This window comes from Podarcis tiliguerta (genome assembly GCF_965153285.1).
Source record: "Podarcis tiliguerta genome assembly, chromosome: 13".
NCBI classification, from domain to species: Eukaryota; Metazoa; Chordata; class Lepidosauria; order Squamata; family Lacertidae; genus Podarcis; species Podarcis tiliguerta.
Genome location: NC_139546.1, coordinates 17,312,547 through 17,325,686, shown reverse-complemented (window position 1 = coordinate 17,325,686; position 13,140 = coordinate 17,312,547). Strand labels below are relative to the sequence as shown.

General features: G+C 49.6%; 1 protein-coding gene across 1 annotated transcript; it reads right to left on the bottom strand.

Annotated features, from left to right (window-relative positions):
* Window positions 1–675: 675 nt before the first annotated feature.
* On the bottom strand, window positions 676–8,761 carry SAXO3 (stabilizer of axonemal microtubules 3). The gene is made up of 5 exons (XM_083408238.1): window positions 8,514–8,761; window positions 7,601–7,789; window positions 6,077–6,238; window positions 3,560–3,687; window positions 676–1,227 (listed from the first exon to the last, which is right to left on the bottom strand). Exons 1-5 carry the CDS (start codon window positions 8,667–8,669, stop codon window positions 873–875), a joined length of 990 nt encoding a protein of 329 aa, XP_083264364.1. The 5' UTR covers window positions 8,670–8,761; the 3' UTR covers window positions 676–872.
* Between the last annotated feature and the right edge of the window lie 4,379 nt (window positions 8,762–13,140).

Below are 13,140 nucleotides of genomic sequence, written 5' to 3'. Positions count from 1 at the left end.
ACCTGTCATATATTTTTGATACTTGGTATTAAATACCATTGAAGCGAAAGAAAACTGTGAAGAGAACCTAACAAATTAATAATTAGTGAGTATATCTACGTGGCTCAGCCACATGGTGTTTAAAACACCTGAAATATGTATGTGTTACAAGCACATGCTAATCTGTGGTCTTCTATCTTGGGAGTAGTGTCTTTGTTCTCAAGCTACTGGAGAGAATGTTTTACTCCCTCTCTCTGGTAGAACAGCCTCAACCGAATGGAGGCTGAAATGGAGAAGAGACAGAGCTTTAATTTTTAGTTATGGAAGATATTCATAATCTAAGACATTTCATCTATGCCGGCATCAGTATACAGTGGTACCTCAGGTTAAGTACTTAATTCGTTGTGGAGGTCTGTTCTTAACCTGAAACTGTTCTTAACCTGAAGCACCACTTTAGCTAATAGGGCCTCCTGCTGCCGCTGCGCCGCCTGAGCACGATTTCTGTTCTTATCCTGAAGCAAAGTTCTTAACCTGAAGCACTATTTCTGGGTTAGCGGAGTGTGTAACCTGAAGCGTATGTAACCTGAAGCGTATGTAACCCGAGGTACCACTGTATTATGCAACGAACTGGATGTAAATTTATTGCTTGAAGTTGAATGGAGTTTGAGTTCTGCAAGTAAAGCTTTCCGAACCGTATTTTTGGGCTGGATAATTTTTATTTCAAAGAAGAGTTCGCTTTTATTCATCCAAACTGCTGCCCATATGTGCAGCATTGACAATATCAATAGAGACTCTGTGGTCATCTCTGCAAAATGAACACACATGCTAGATATGATAGATTCTATAGGTTTGCTCTGCCTGATCCTTGCAAAACGCTCGCTGCCCCTGGCCTCTCACACCGGCACGGGCTTGCCACTCCCGTAGCATTTATACTCTGTTTCGTACATGCGAGGAACGCACATAATCTCCACCACAGGCACCCGGCAGGAGACCGTGGGAGGTTTCTCCACCGGGCAAAAGCGGTCCCAGGTGCGCTTGCAGTCATGGGGAGGCTGGTAGGATTCTCGGGTCAGGGGGAGCAGACCCCGGTGGGGAACGGCAGGTATGTGCGGCCCCAGACGGGGTACACGGGTTGCTTTGAGGAACACCTTGATGTCCCGCATTGGTTCAGGATCACGGATCACGGGGTATTCCCCACACCGCTGAAGCGAGAGAGCATCCTTCCTGGCATAGCCTTGTCGTTCCTTGCTGCAGAGAGAGAGAGGAGGCATCAAAATGCGTCCATTTCTCTGAAAGTGGGGTGAAACCAAGCAATTTAAAGGAGAGAACACTGTCTGGAAGGGGCTCCCTGTGTACACACTGCTACTCTTGGCGCTGCAGAATATGATATTGTTTGGGAATAACTTACTGTATTTTTCGCTCTATAGGGCACACTTTTCCCCTCCTAAAAAGGGGAAATGTGTGTGCATCTTATGGAGTGAATGCAGTGGTGTAGCGTGGTTTGTCAGCACCCGGGGCAAGGCAAGTAATTTGCGCCCCCCCCCCGCTGCACTGTCCCTCCCCCAGATAGTCCCTCGCTCTCTCTCCGCACCGCACCGCACGCCTGGCACCCTCCCCTCCACAGTGGGCGGCGACCCGGCGGCTCGGATCGGATTTGCACAGCCAGCACTGCAGTGAGAGAGAGTGAGTGAGCCAGGTAGGGGCAGAGAGCTGCGAGTGCAAGCGCCCCCCCCCCAGTTGTTGCACCCGGTGTGGCCGGCCCCCCCTGCACCCCCCACGCTACGCCACTGGCGCTGCAGAATATGGTATTGTTTGGGAATAACTTACCGTATTTTTCGCTCTATAAGACACACTTTTCTCCTCCTAAAAAGGGGAAATGTGTGTGCATCTTATGGAGTGAATGCAGGCTGCGCGGCAATCCCAGAAGCCAGAATAGCGAGAGGGAGAGCTGCGCAGTGCTACCTCTAGCTGTTCTAGCTTCTGGCTTAGCCGCGTGAAGCCTCCGCAGAGCAGCAGGGAGTGGCTCTGTCCCTTCCCCCACCTCCGAGAAAAGCCCCCAAGAGCCTTGCTCCCTTTAAAGAGCGCGTGGCTCTTGGCTGGCTTTTGCGGGAGGCTGGGAAAGGGACAGAGGGCAGCTTAGCCGCACACAGCCTCTTCCGGGCAGAGGGAGCCTTCATCCCGCTGCCCGGGAGAGGCTTCGGCAGCTATCTCAGAAGCCAGAACAGCAAGAGGTTATCCCAGAAGCCAGATCCCTCTTGCTCTTCTGGTTTCTGGGATTCAGATTATTTTTGTTCTTGTTTTCCACCTCCAAAAACTAGGTGCGTCTTATCGTTTGGTGCGTCTTATAGAGCGAAAGATACGGTACCTTTTTCTTGATCCTGTGATACGCCATACTTTCTTTGCATGCCTGCACTCGGGTAGTACACAGACGTTTTATCACTGGTATTTCATTAAAATCAGTAAAAATACTGATACCTACGGAACCGCCTCTCCTGGTACGTCCCACGGAGGACCTTACGGTCTTCAAACAAAAAAATCTTGGAGGTCCCGGGCCACAGGGAGGTTAGACTGGCCTCAACCAGAGCCAGGGCTTTTTCGGCTGTGGCTCTGATCTGGTGGAACGCTCTGTCACAAGAGACTAGGGCCCTGTGGGACTTGACATCTTTCTGCAGGGCCTGCAAGACAGAGCTGTTTCACCAGGCCTTTGGCCAAGGCACAGTCTGACCCCCTCCTTTAGCAATCCTCACGGAACTCTAGCCCAATGGTTGCCATCAATTTGATTTTGAATTGATTTTAAAATGAATTGATTTTAGAATGCTGTGTTACTTTTATTGTTGTTAGCCGCTCTGAGCCCGGCTTTGGCTGGGGAGGGCAGGATATAAATAAAGTTGTTGTTGTTGTTGTTGTTATTTCAACAGCAAAAGGGATACCATACATAAATCGGGCAACAGCCAACATCTGCCATAATCACAGATATCATAGAGTTGGAAGGGACCCTGAGGATTTTCTAGTCCAACCCACTACGATGCAGGAAGATACAAGCTGTCCCCGACGGGGATCGAACCTGCAACCTTGCCATTATCAGCACAACACTCCAGGCAACTAAGCTATCCAACTGTCAAGGCACGTTAAGTATGGCTGTCCACCTAAAAAAGACAAGTTCTGTGCCATTGTAAACAAGTTGTCCTAGCGGTAGCAAACAAGGTTCAAAGAGTAGAATGTGGGTTCAGAGACGAGACAATAAATAAATGAATAAATAAATGAAATAATATTTATGCCTCACCCATCTGGCTGGGTTTACCCAGCCACTCATTAAAAACATGATAAAACATCAAACATTAAAAACTTCCCTAAACAGGACTGCCTTCTGATGTCTTCTAAAAGTCAGATAGTTGTTTATTTCCTTGACATCTGATGGGAGGGAGGGAGCCACTACCGAGAAGGCCCTCTGCCTGGTTCCCTGTAACCTCACTTCTCGCAGTTGCACCCTAGAGGATTGTGGGAAGGGAGTGCAGGCATTGGCAGAGGTTCTCTGGGGTGGGTGAAGGAGTGGGGAGAGAACCTTGGAAGTGCTACTTACTCAGTGAAGGGATGGAAGTCCCGGCTGGTGACAGAGATATAGGGGTCATTTAGCCGCAGAACTGCCTTGTCCCGGATGTAGAAGGGTTTGCCTGCCATCTCTTCATTCCGTGTGCTGGCCACAACGGACTGCGGAGAGCAAAGGAACAAAGCCGCTGTTGCGCGTGGAAGTCTTGAACTCCTCAGCCCACCATAGTGGACAACCCCAACCAAGCCTGGTGTTACCACACAACATTCTTGAGTGCCACCCACAAAAGAGGACTGGTCATTCAAAGTAGCTGAATTTATAGAATTGGCGAAATTAACTGCAGTAATAAGATATCAAACAAATCAGAAATAAAGGTCACAATGGGTATGGTTTGAAGAATATATGAGTAAACACTGCTCTAAAGATAGCATGCTGATATGTTTGGACTAAGCTTGTAAAGTTGATTTAGATAATATAATAGTACAATAAAATAAGTAAGGTATTTATTATATTATATTATATTATATTATTATGGTATTTATATATTATTTACATGAATTGCAATGTAAACAAGAACTTTAAAGGAATAAAGATGAAGAGCACCGATGGAGGGAAGTCACAAGGTTGTGTCACCATCCACTTATTTTATGCATTTTTTCTTTACCTATATATTCTTTCCTTTTTTGGGTTTGTTTGCTTGTAAGTGTATGTATGTTACTGGTTTGTATGTATGTTAAGTAAATAAATAAAATTATTTTAAAAACAAACAAAAAATAAGTTCTTGAGTGCCTCCCAGGGCCCAGCAATGACTGAGCCGCCATTTTGATTTCCCACAATGCCCCTGGACCAATGATGTGTCGAGGGCATTGTGGGGGAAAGGAAAGGGTGTAGCTCCTTGTAGCTGCTGTCACTGCCAAGAAAACCTGCCAGAATCAGGAGGGAACGCCCTCAGATCCTTGACCCCAGACTTAGTTAAAGCTCTTGGGTCTCAAGCACATGACCTGCTTTCTTTGATTGGCAGGCCAGCAAAATAAAGAAGGATGTCAAAGAAAAGACCAGGCATGTTGGGGATGGGATAGGGAAGGCCCAATGTGAGGCCCAATACCAAGATCAGAATCCCACCTCAAACTTGCAGCAGAGGCACCAAGGATAACCCAAATATAAGCAGTTTAGGCCACAGATGGAGAAGGAACTACAACAGCTCCCATCACCTCTCACATCATTGACTGCATTGGCAGCGGCTGATGGAAGGACACAGTTTTTCCTTCCCACTAAATGCAGACAGCACAACCCTTCCCCACACGCCAGGAAATAATGGATACTGATTGGTCCGATTCCGTGGGTAGCATGCAAAGATGTGCAAGCTTTTGTTGGAATCCATCTGTCTCAAGAGACAACAGAGTGCACCTCTGGGGGTGAAGCCAAATTGACCTCCCTGGGGCACAAGCCTGGGCAGTGTGTATGGAGGTCTTGGGCTGCCCGGATGACAAGACCCACCCCCTCGGCCTCACTGATGTGGTCCAAAGGACAGCAGAGCAAGACATTTGGCACCAGCTGGGCTGCAAGAGTTGTTGGTAGGAGATGTACAAGGTGTCTTAAGGACTCCATTCTGGATTTGTGTAGGATTTACTTTACTCCTGAGCTGAATCCTAGAACAATAGGATCCAGAATGCAGCAGTCTGATTGGCCTGCAGGAGCAGCCAATCAGGCTCCTGGATGAAGTGACTCAGCAACCTGATTGGCCTGCAGGAGCAGCCAATCAGGCTTGTGGAGGAGGTGAATCCGCAACCTGATTGGCCTACAGGAGCAGCCCAGAATTAGCCAATCACACGGGGCCCATTGTGTAAATAATGTATATATAGCTACATGTTTTGGGGAAAGATTCATTCATTGCTACTATGAGCTGAATAAAGAGCATGAAATTCACACTCAACTTCGAGTATATTTCAACTCCTTTTCTACTCCTGAAGATATCCCACAAGGCAGCAGAGGTTTGGATCAGTTTTTCTTCTCCTAGATGGGCTTCCTTCCCAGTCTGATAAGTCCCATTTGCCTCTCACTTCCTTCTACAGATGGTGCAGAAACTTGACCGCTGGACCCATGATTGGTCACATCTGTTCAATCTGCCAGAGCCTGTCTTGGCATGCATGTTAAAGTCCCTAACTCACTGAGGCTTTGAGACCCACCAGCCAATCCTCACCTGCTTTAGCCGGCCAGTCAAAGGCATTCCTGGGGTGTGGCCACTGTCGTATACTGACAGCTTCTAGGAGCCACCGGTGAGAGCTGAGTGCAGGTGGGGAACAAAGGTGAACAAACCACCCCAGAAGTAGCACGACATGTCCCCCACCAAAGGCACTACCCCCTCCCCTAACACCGTAAATATATATATGCAAGCAATTGTTTGTAAGGTATGCAAAACCAAGCATCCTTTAGGTAGAGATTCTCACACTGGTTAACCTAAAACAGAACACAAAGATGTCTTGGTCAAAAGGAAGAAGATGTCCAGCATAGGGGGAGATGTCTTCTCCCTGCTCCAGAAACACCAAATACCTTGGATGGTCCATCCAGGTGATGGTCAGCCAAGCCAAATGGCTGAGGCCCAGCATGGAAGGTGGGCTCTTGTGGGAGATTGGGCCAGCCAGGGTAGCGTTCCCTCGTCTCGCTCTTCTGGTTGCCCATGGTCAGCGGAAACCTCCATGCTCTCAGCTGCAGCTGTCAGGGAGAAGAGCAGAAACAGGGGTACAGAGAAGAAGGGTTGGGGAACGGTCACCATGACTGCACAAGGACACCCTCTCGTGCAAATGTTTCCTCATTTGCCTCGGGGAATTTGCAGTGGCGTAGCGTGGGTTGTCAGCACCCAGGGCAAGGCAAGTAATTTGCGCCCCTAACCTGTGGATTTGCGCCCCCTAATCCGTGGATTTGCGCCCCCTAACCCCCAGATGTTGCGCCCGGTGCCGCCGGCCCCCCCTGCACCACCCACGCTACGCCACTGGGAGTTTGCCTCCTTCAGCCTGGTGTTTTCAAACAGAGCCATGGAGGAAAGATGATTTGTCTTGCCATCACCTTGTCACTTGAGGCCCTTTGTTCTTCCCCTTGAACAGGGGCTTCTGGGAAACTATCTGCAGAATCCTCATTCCCCACCATCCCGTTTTCCTGCCTGGACTGCAATTGAAGAGTAAGGGGTGATGATATTTTGGGGGGGGGGGATTTTTAAGTGTGTGTGTCACCCACTGCCTTTAACTTTACTGGGCATGCATGCGAATACTTCTGTACCCATTTGCATCCATCTTTAAATTAAAATAAAGGAACCCTAGAAAAGCATACAAGAGCAGATGCTTCTAATCTTAATATTATCATGTTTCGTAATGAACAGAAAGGGGGGCTTGTGATTTTTCAGACCAAGTAGGCTGCAAGTAAATAAATAAAAATACTTAGCTAAAAGTAGAAATAATCAGAATATTTGAAACTGAAATGCTTGCTGAGGTCACTTGGGTGATGTTGTGACGCATTCTAGTGATGCCACTGGCAACCCGACTGAGCAATAGGCATGGCTTCCACAAACTGGCCAATCGTGGTGCAGGTAGCTCAGTCCTGCTCCTCCCCCAAATCCTGGCTATGCCGGGCTCAATCGAACTTAGAGAACCAGGCTGTAATTTATAGACTGGATTCATTCCACCCATTCCCTCCTCAATAAAGCCACCAAGCCTAGGGAACTTCAAGAACTGTCACTATTTGGGGGCGGGATTCAGTCACAAATTCAGGGTGCGCAGTTTAGTTGGCTGGAAACTCTTGCGCAACAAACCTGCTGCTGCAAAAGATCGGACTTTTTGCAAGAAGCAAAGTGGCAGGGAAAAACACACTGGGACTTCCCATAACACTTGGGTTGACACAACACCGTCTGACCTCCCTGAAAGCAAATCATGACAAAAGCAGATTAAATTGCCCACTTTGTCTAATCCCCCTGCAAACAAAGGCGGACAAATCCTCAGTACACTGGTCATCTGGATGCTCCCCTTGACCGTTTGGGCTTCTATTCCCCTTCCCAGATCTCAGAGCTTCCTGCTTTCCCCTTACCTTCTCTCTCAAATCTTTGTTGTAGAGGACGTCCCAGTGCGGATAGGCGACAGAGTAGCGGGGGTGAGCCAGGACTCCCCCGTGGGTTTTCGGGCCATAAGCGAGTTGTGAGGTGGTTGTCAAGCGTGGGATGACCTCATCTCGGAAGTCTTTCTCAGATGCTGGGGGCAGTGGCTCATAGATCGTAGACTGGCGATGAGCGAAGCGGGAGTGCAAGGGAGGAGGTGGGGGAAAGAGCAGCAATGGGACAAACCATCAGGAAATGGGAGAATGGGTGCATGGATGAAAAATAGAACCAAGACCCCGCCCCCCCCCGTAAGACCCATTTATTCCCGCAGGAATTCTGGTTCCAGGCAGCATTAGCCCACCTGCAGAGTACCTAGACAGGGGTCAGCAAACGTTTTCAGCAGGGGGCCGGTCAACTGTCCCTCAGACCTTGTGGGGGGCCGGACTATATTTTGGTGGAAAATATATGAATGAATTCCTATGCCCCACAAATAACCTAGAGGTGCATTTTAAATAAAAGGACACATTCTGCTTATGTAAAAACACCAGGCAGGCCCCACAAATAACCCAGAGGTGCATTTTAAATAAAAGGGCACATTCTACTCATGGAAAAACACATTGATTCCTGGACCGTCTGGAGGCCGGATTTAGAAGGCGATTGGGCCGGATCCGGCCCCCGGGCCTTAGTTTGCCTACCCATGACCTAGAGGCATAGCTGTCAACTTTTCCCTTTTCTTGCGATGAATCCTATTCGGAATAAGGGGATTTCCCGTAAAAAATGGAAAACGTTGACAGCTATGCCTAGAGGTAGCGGGAGGGGGTGTCAGTCCCCCGCTACAAACCACATCGCTTCCACTAATCCGAATTGCACCAGCCATCCCCCTGAAAGTCACCAGCTTTGGCTCACTCGTGCATAGGGCGGCGGGAAGGGCAGCGGGGGGCTGTAGTTGAGCCCCACTCCGCTGCTGGTCAGCCTCCAGTCATGCCTGCGTCCCTGCCGGGGCACCAGCGTCGGGGAGTCCACCTCCCAGTCGAAGGGGAAGGCGGAGAAAGTGCCCGCCATGTCCGCCTCCGCTTTTGGGACATGGTTGCCGGGCGGCCGGGCGGAGGAGGAGGAGGCGGCGGCTGCTACCCTGGGCACCAGGAAAGGGGCGGGGCCTCTGGAACGTTAGCGACAAACGTCGCCATGGAGATGGAACGCTCGGCAGCCGGGCGTTCTAGCGCCCCCTTTGATCGAGCCCTGGATTCCATCCGGTCCGGTCCTAATGAGTCCCAATGGGATGCTGGACCGCTGTGGAAGGGGGAGCCAGGATTTCCTGGGAGCCGGAAGGCCTGCTAAGGATCGTTGCTACTGAGTGCTAAAGGCCGTGGCTTAACGGGTGGGGTGCAATCTCTTGTTGTGTGCAGCCCACCCTATTTGTGTTTACTGAGGAGTAAGCCCCTATCCGGTCCCTCAGCCCTTTCCACCTTGCTCCCAAGTAAGCGTGCATCGGGACTGTGACTTCAGTCGGAGGATGATGGTTCTTATCATCCTTCATTGCATGCACGCACAAATGGGAGCTGCAACATAATGTTGCAGTATGGCAGGGGCAGAGGACCTGTGCCCGTTCCATTGGTGTTGGACCCCAACTCCCATCAGCCTCTTCTAGGACATCTGGTCTTGTCCCGCCTCTGTTTTCTGTCTCCACACGCCCCACTGCCTGCCTCCCATGGCCACTGATCAAAGCAAGCAGTTATTGCAGTTCAAAGGCTTTTAGAAGACATATTTATTATTAACATTTTTATTGTTGCTGTTGTTAATATTATTATTGAAAGGTTATGTCCAGTCAAACTCGACTATGGGGTGTGGTGCTCATCTCCGCCTTCAAGCCGAGGGAGCCGGTGTTTGTCCACAGACAGCTTTTCCAGGTCATGTGGCCAGCATGACTAAACCACTTGTGGCACATGGGACACCGAGAAGAGTACTAGAGCGCATGGAAACACTGTTTACCTTCCTGCTGCAGGGGTACCTATTTATCTACTTGTGCTGGTATGGTTGGCAGAAGCTGGGACAAAGAGACAGGGGCTCACCCCATCACTCGGATTTGAACTACCGATCTTACGATCAGCAAACCCGTTGTTGTTGTTGTTGTTGTCATCCCTATTTTCATTGGAGAAAAGTTGGAGGGTGTGACAGACCCTCTAAGTGTCCCTATTTTCCAGGGAGAGTCTCGGATTTACAGAAGCCTTCCCTGTTTCCGATTTGATCCCAGAATGTCCCACCTTTCCTTAAAGGTAAAGGGACCCCTGGCCATTAGGTCCAGTCGTGGCCGACTCTGGGGTTGCAGCGCTCATCTCGCTTTATTGGCTGAGGGAGCTGGCATACAGCTTCCGGGTCATGTGGCCAGCATGACTAAGCCTCTTCTGGCGAACCAGAGCAGCACACGGAAACGCCATTTACCTTCCCGCCGCAGCGGGACCTATTTATCTACTTGCACTTTGATGTCCTTTCAAACTGCTAGGTGGGCAGGAGCAGGGACCGAGCAACGGGAGCTCACCCTGTCGCGGGGATTCGAACCACCAACCTTCTGATTGGCAAGTCCTAGGCTCTGTGGTTTAACCCACAGTGCCACCCGCGTCCCTTAGGATGTCTCTATTTCCATCAGTGAAAGGTTGGAGGGTGTGGAGTTACGCATACCCGCCCCCCAAGCCAAGGAGATAAGTAACTATACAATCTTTAGAAGACATCTGAAGGCAGCCCTGTGTAGAGACGTTTTAAAATGTTTAATGTTTTAATATATATATGTTGGATGCTGCCCAGAGTGGATGGAGCAACCCAGTCAGATGGGCAGGGTATAAATAATAATGTTATTGCTATTATCAGTGGCGTAGCGTGGGGGGTGCAGGGGGGGCTGGCCGCACCGGGCGCAACATCTGGGGGGGAGCGCTTGCACTCGCAGCTCTCTGGCTCACTCACTGGCTCACTCACTCTCTCTCACTGCAGTGCTGGCTGTGCGAATCTGATCCGAGCCGCCGGGTCGCCGCCCACTGTGGAGGGGGGGGGTGCCAGGCGTGCGGTGCGGAGCGGAGAGAGAGCGAGGGACTATCGAGGGGGGGACAGTGCAGCGGGGGGGGGGCGCAAATTACTTGCCTTGCCCCGGGTGCTGACAACCCACGCTACACCACTGGCTATTATCATTAGGGAATAGAACTTCCCTATTTTCACTGGAGAAATGTTGGAGGGTATGTGGGCAGAGACCTTGATGAATCAGCTCTTCCAACCTTCCCCAAGCCTTGTTAGCTCCCAGGGAGATACGTCAGCAGGACGTCATGCACCATTGATACTCTTGTGTCGGCCTTCCAAGGGGCAGCGGGCAGAGACAGCCCTGCTCAGAGAAATTGGATAGGAGAAAGCTCTTTAACGCAACAAAAGAAGCAAGAACATTTTAAACAATGCGTCTGCTAGGGCTCCAAGAGACCCGTCTCAGGTATGGGCGGCTTAAGAGAGCAGAGCCTCTTGCGCGGATCTTCAAAGCCAGGACACGTTCATTACAGGGAGGAAATGGTTTCTGGGGTAACCTTGGTCCTAAGCCATTTCTTAGGGCTTCAAAGGTCATTGCTGGCACTGCTAAACGGAGCCCGGAAACAAACAGGCAATCAGTACAGATGGAATCAGTTCTGATCTTGAAGTGCCGGATAACAATCTGGCGTTTTGTACTAATTGAAGTTTCCGGGCTCTTTTCAAAGGGCAACCTTGCGGTAAAGAACATTGCAGTTAATCCTTCCTAGAAATTAAAAAAGGAGAACCTTTTGCAATTTTACAGTTGAGTGCTTTCTTCAAATCGTGTGTTTTCCAGCTATCACAGGTGTGGCGGAGAACCTTGGTCCCTCTAGATATTGCTGAGCTGCAGGGGCCAGTGAAGGGAATATTTATATATTATATATTATATTTATAATATAACGTTGCAGGGTAGAGAGCTGAATTTCAGAATCCCATCCCATCCGCTCCGTTCCATTTCCCCTTCCTCCCTGCTTTCCCCAGTGTGCTGTAGCAGTTGGAGCATCAGACTAGGACCTGGGAGTCCAGGGTTCGAATCCCCACTCAGCCATGAGGTTCACAGGGTGACCTTGGGCCAGTCATTACCTCGCAGGGTTGCTGTGGGGCTCAAATGAGGCAGGGGCGAAACCGTGAGCTCCTTGGAGGAAAAGGGTAGGATATGAATATAATCAATCCATAAATATCAGTGACCATGCAGGCTGCTTGGAGGCAGGGTTCCTTATCATGTTATTCTAGAGGGCTTTTGTACTTCTGCAAGCTGAGAGACTCCCCCAAGGCTTCTGATGCCCAAAGCTCGTGTGCGATCCTAAGGAGCACGCATCAACTGCAACCCACACCTCCAATAATAAAGACTTGCAATTTTACTTTCAGCCGTCCGATGGCACTCAGGATCAGTGCACACTATCACTTTTGGAGTTCCAGGTGGGTGGGATGGATTTGGAGAGGGTGGGGTGCATTTTATTGGTTTATTTATTGAATTCATACACAGTGGTACCTCGGGTTAAGTACTTCATTCGTTCCAGAGGTCTGTTCTTAACCTGAAACTGTTCTTAACCTGAAGCACCACTTTAGCTAATGGGGCCTCCTGCTGCCACTGCGCGGCTGCTGCACAATTTCTATTCTCATCCTGAAGCAAAGTTCTTAACCCAAGGCAATATTTCTGGGTTAGCGGAGTCTGTAACCTGAAGCATATGTAACCTGAAGCGTCTGTAACCCGAGGTACCACTGTACCACCCTATATCCAGGGGACTCATGCATGTTCCTAGCAACCCTGAGAACCAGTGAGGGCCAATTTGAATTAAAATTGGGGGGGGGGAGCCCTGCCCCGCATAATTGATTACACGACACAGTGCATGTGTGCCACGGCTAAAAATTGGCCGCTGTTTCTTTAATGCTAAAAGAACTAAGTGAGCATGAGTTAGCAGCCTACAATGACTTTCACCAAATTGTACCTGTATATATAGAGCGTTCAATGACAGTGTTGGGTGTGAGTTGGTTGGATGGTAGAAAGCTGGTTGTGTTTGATATGTATAAAGCTGTCGGTCGTGGTTGGAGAAGACAACTTTTAAGAATAAAAGCAGCAATACTCTGCAAAGTGCTCTTTCTCAAAGACTCTTTTGTGCCAACTAAGGCCTGGGGACTAGGCAAAGGAGTAAAAAGGAGGTCAGAACCTTTTCTATTTTAATGGCAATGCCCATCAACTTTGGGGGTCCCCAGCCCCCTCAAATATTTTATTGGTGGGCAAAGACCCCCTTGGCTCCTAAGAGTTGGCTCCTGTGGTGTGATGTCACACAGGAAAAACGTGCCCTTTTGAAAAACAGGGCTTGGAATTGGGTAGGGGGAGCGAGCAGTTAGGTGAGGAGGAGTTGTGTGGGGCAAGAGGTGTTCTGGGAACAATAAGGAGGAAATAGGTAGAACTTGGTGAGGGGTGTGTGTGTGTGTGAAGGCCATCTTGGCACAGTGGCAGGGCTATGGGGTTCACGGTGCCTTGGGTATC

Coding starts and splice junctions, on each gene's coding strand:
- SAXO3 (XM_083408238.1), bottom strand. CDS start 8,669: ATGGCGGGCACTTTCTCCGCCTTCCCCTTCGACTGGGAGGTGGACTCC. Junction 6,239..7,600: donor ACAAAGATTTGAGAGAGAAG/GTAAGGGGAAAG, acceptor TCTCCCTGACAG/CTGCAGCTGAGAGCATGGAG. Junction 3,688..6,076: donor ACCTGGATGGACCATCCAAG/GTATTTGGTGTT, acceptor TGCTCTCCGCAG/TCCGTTGTGGCCAGCACACG.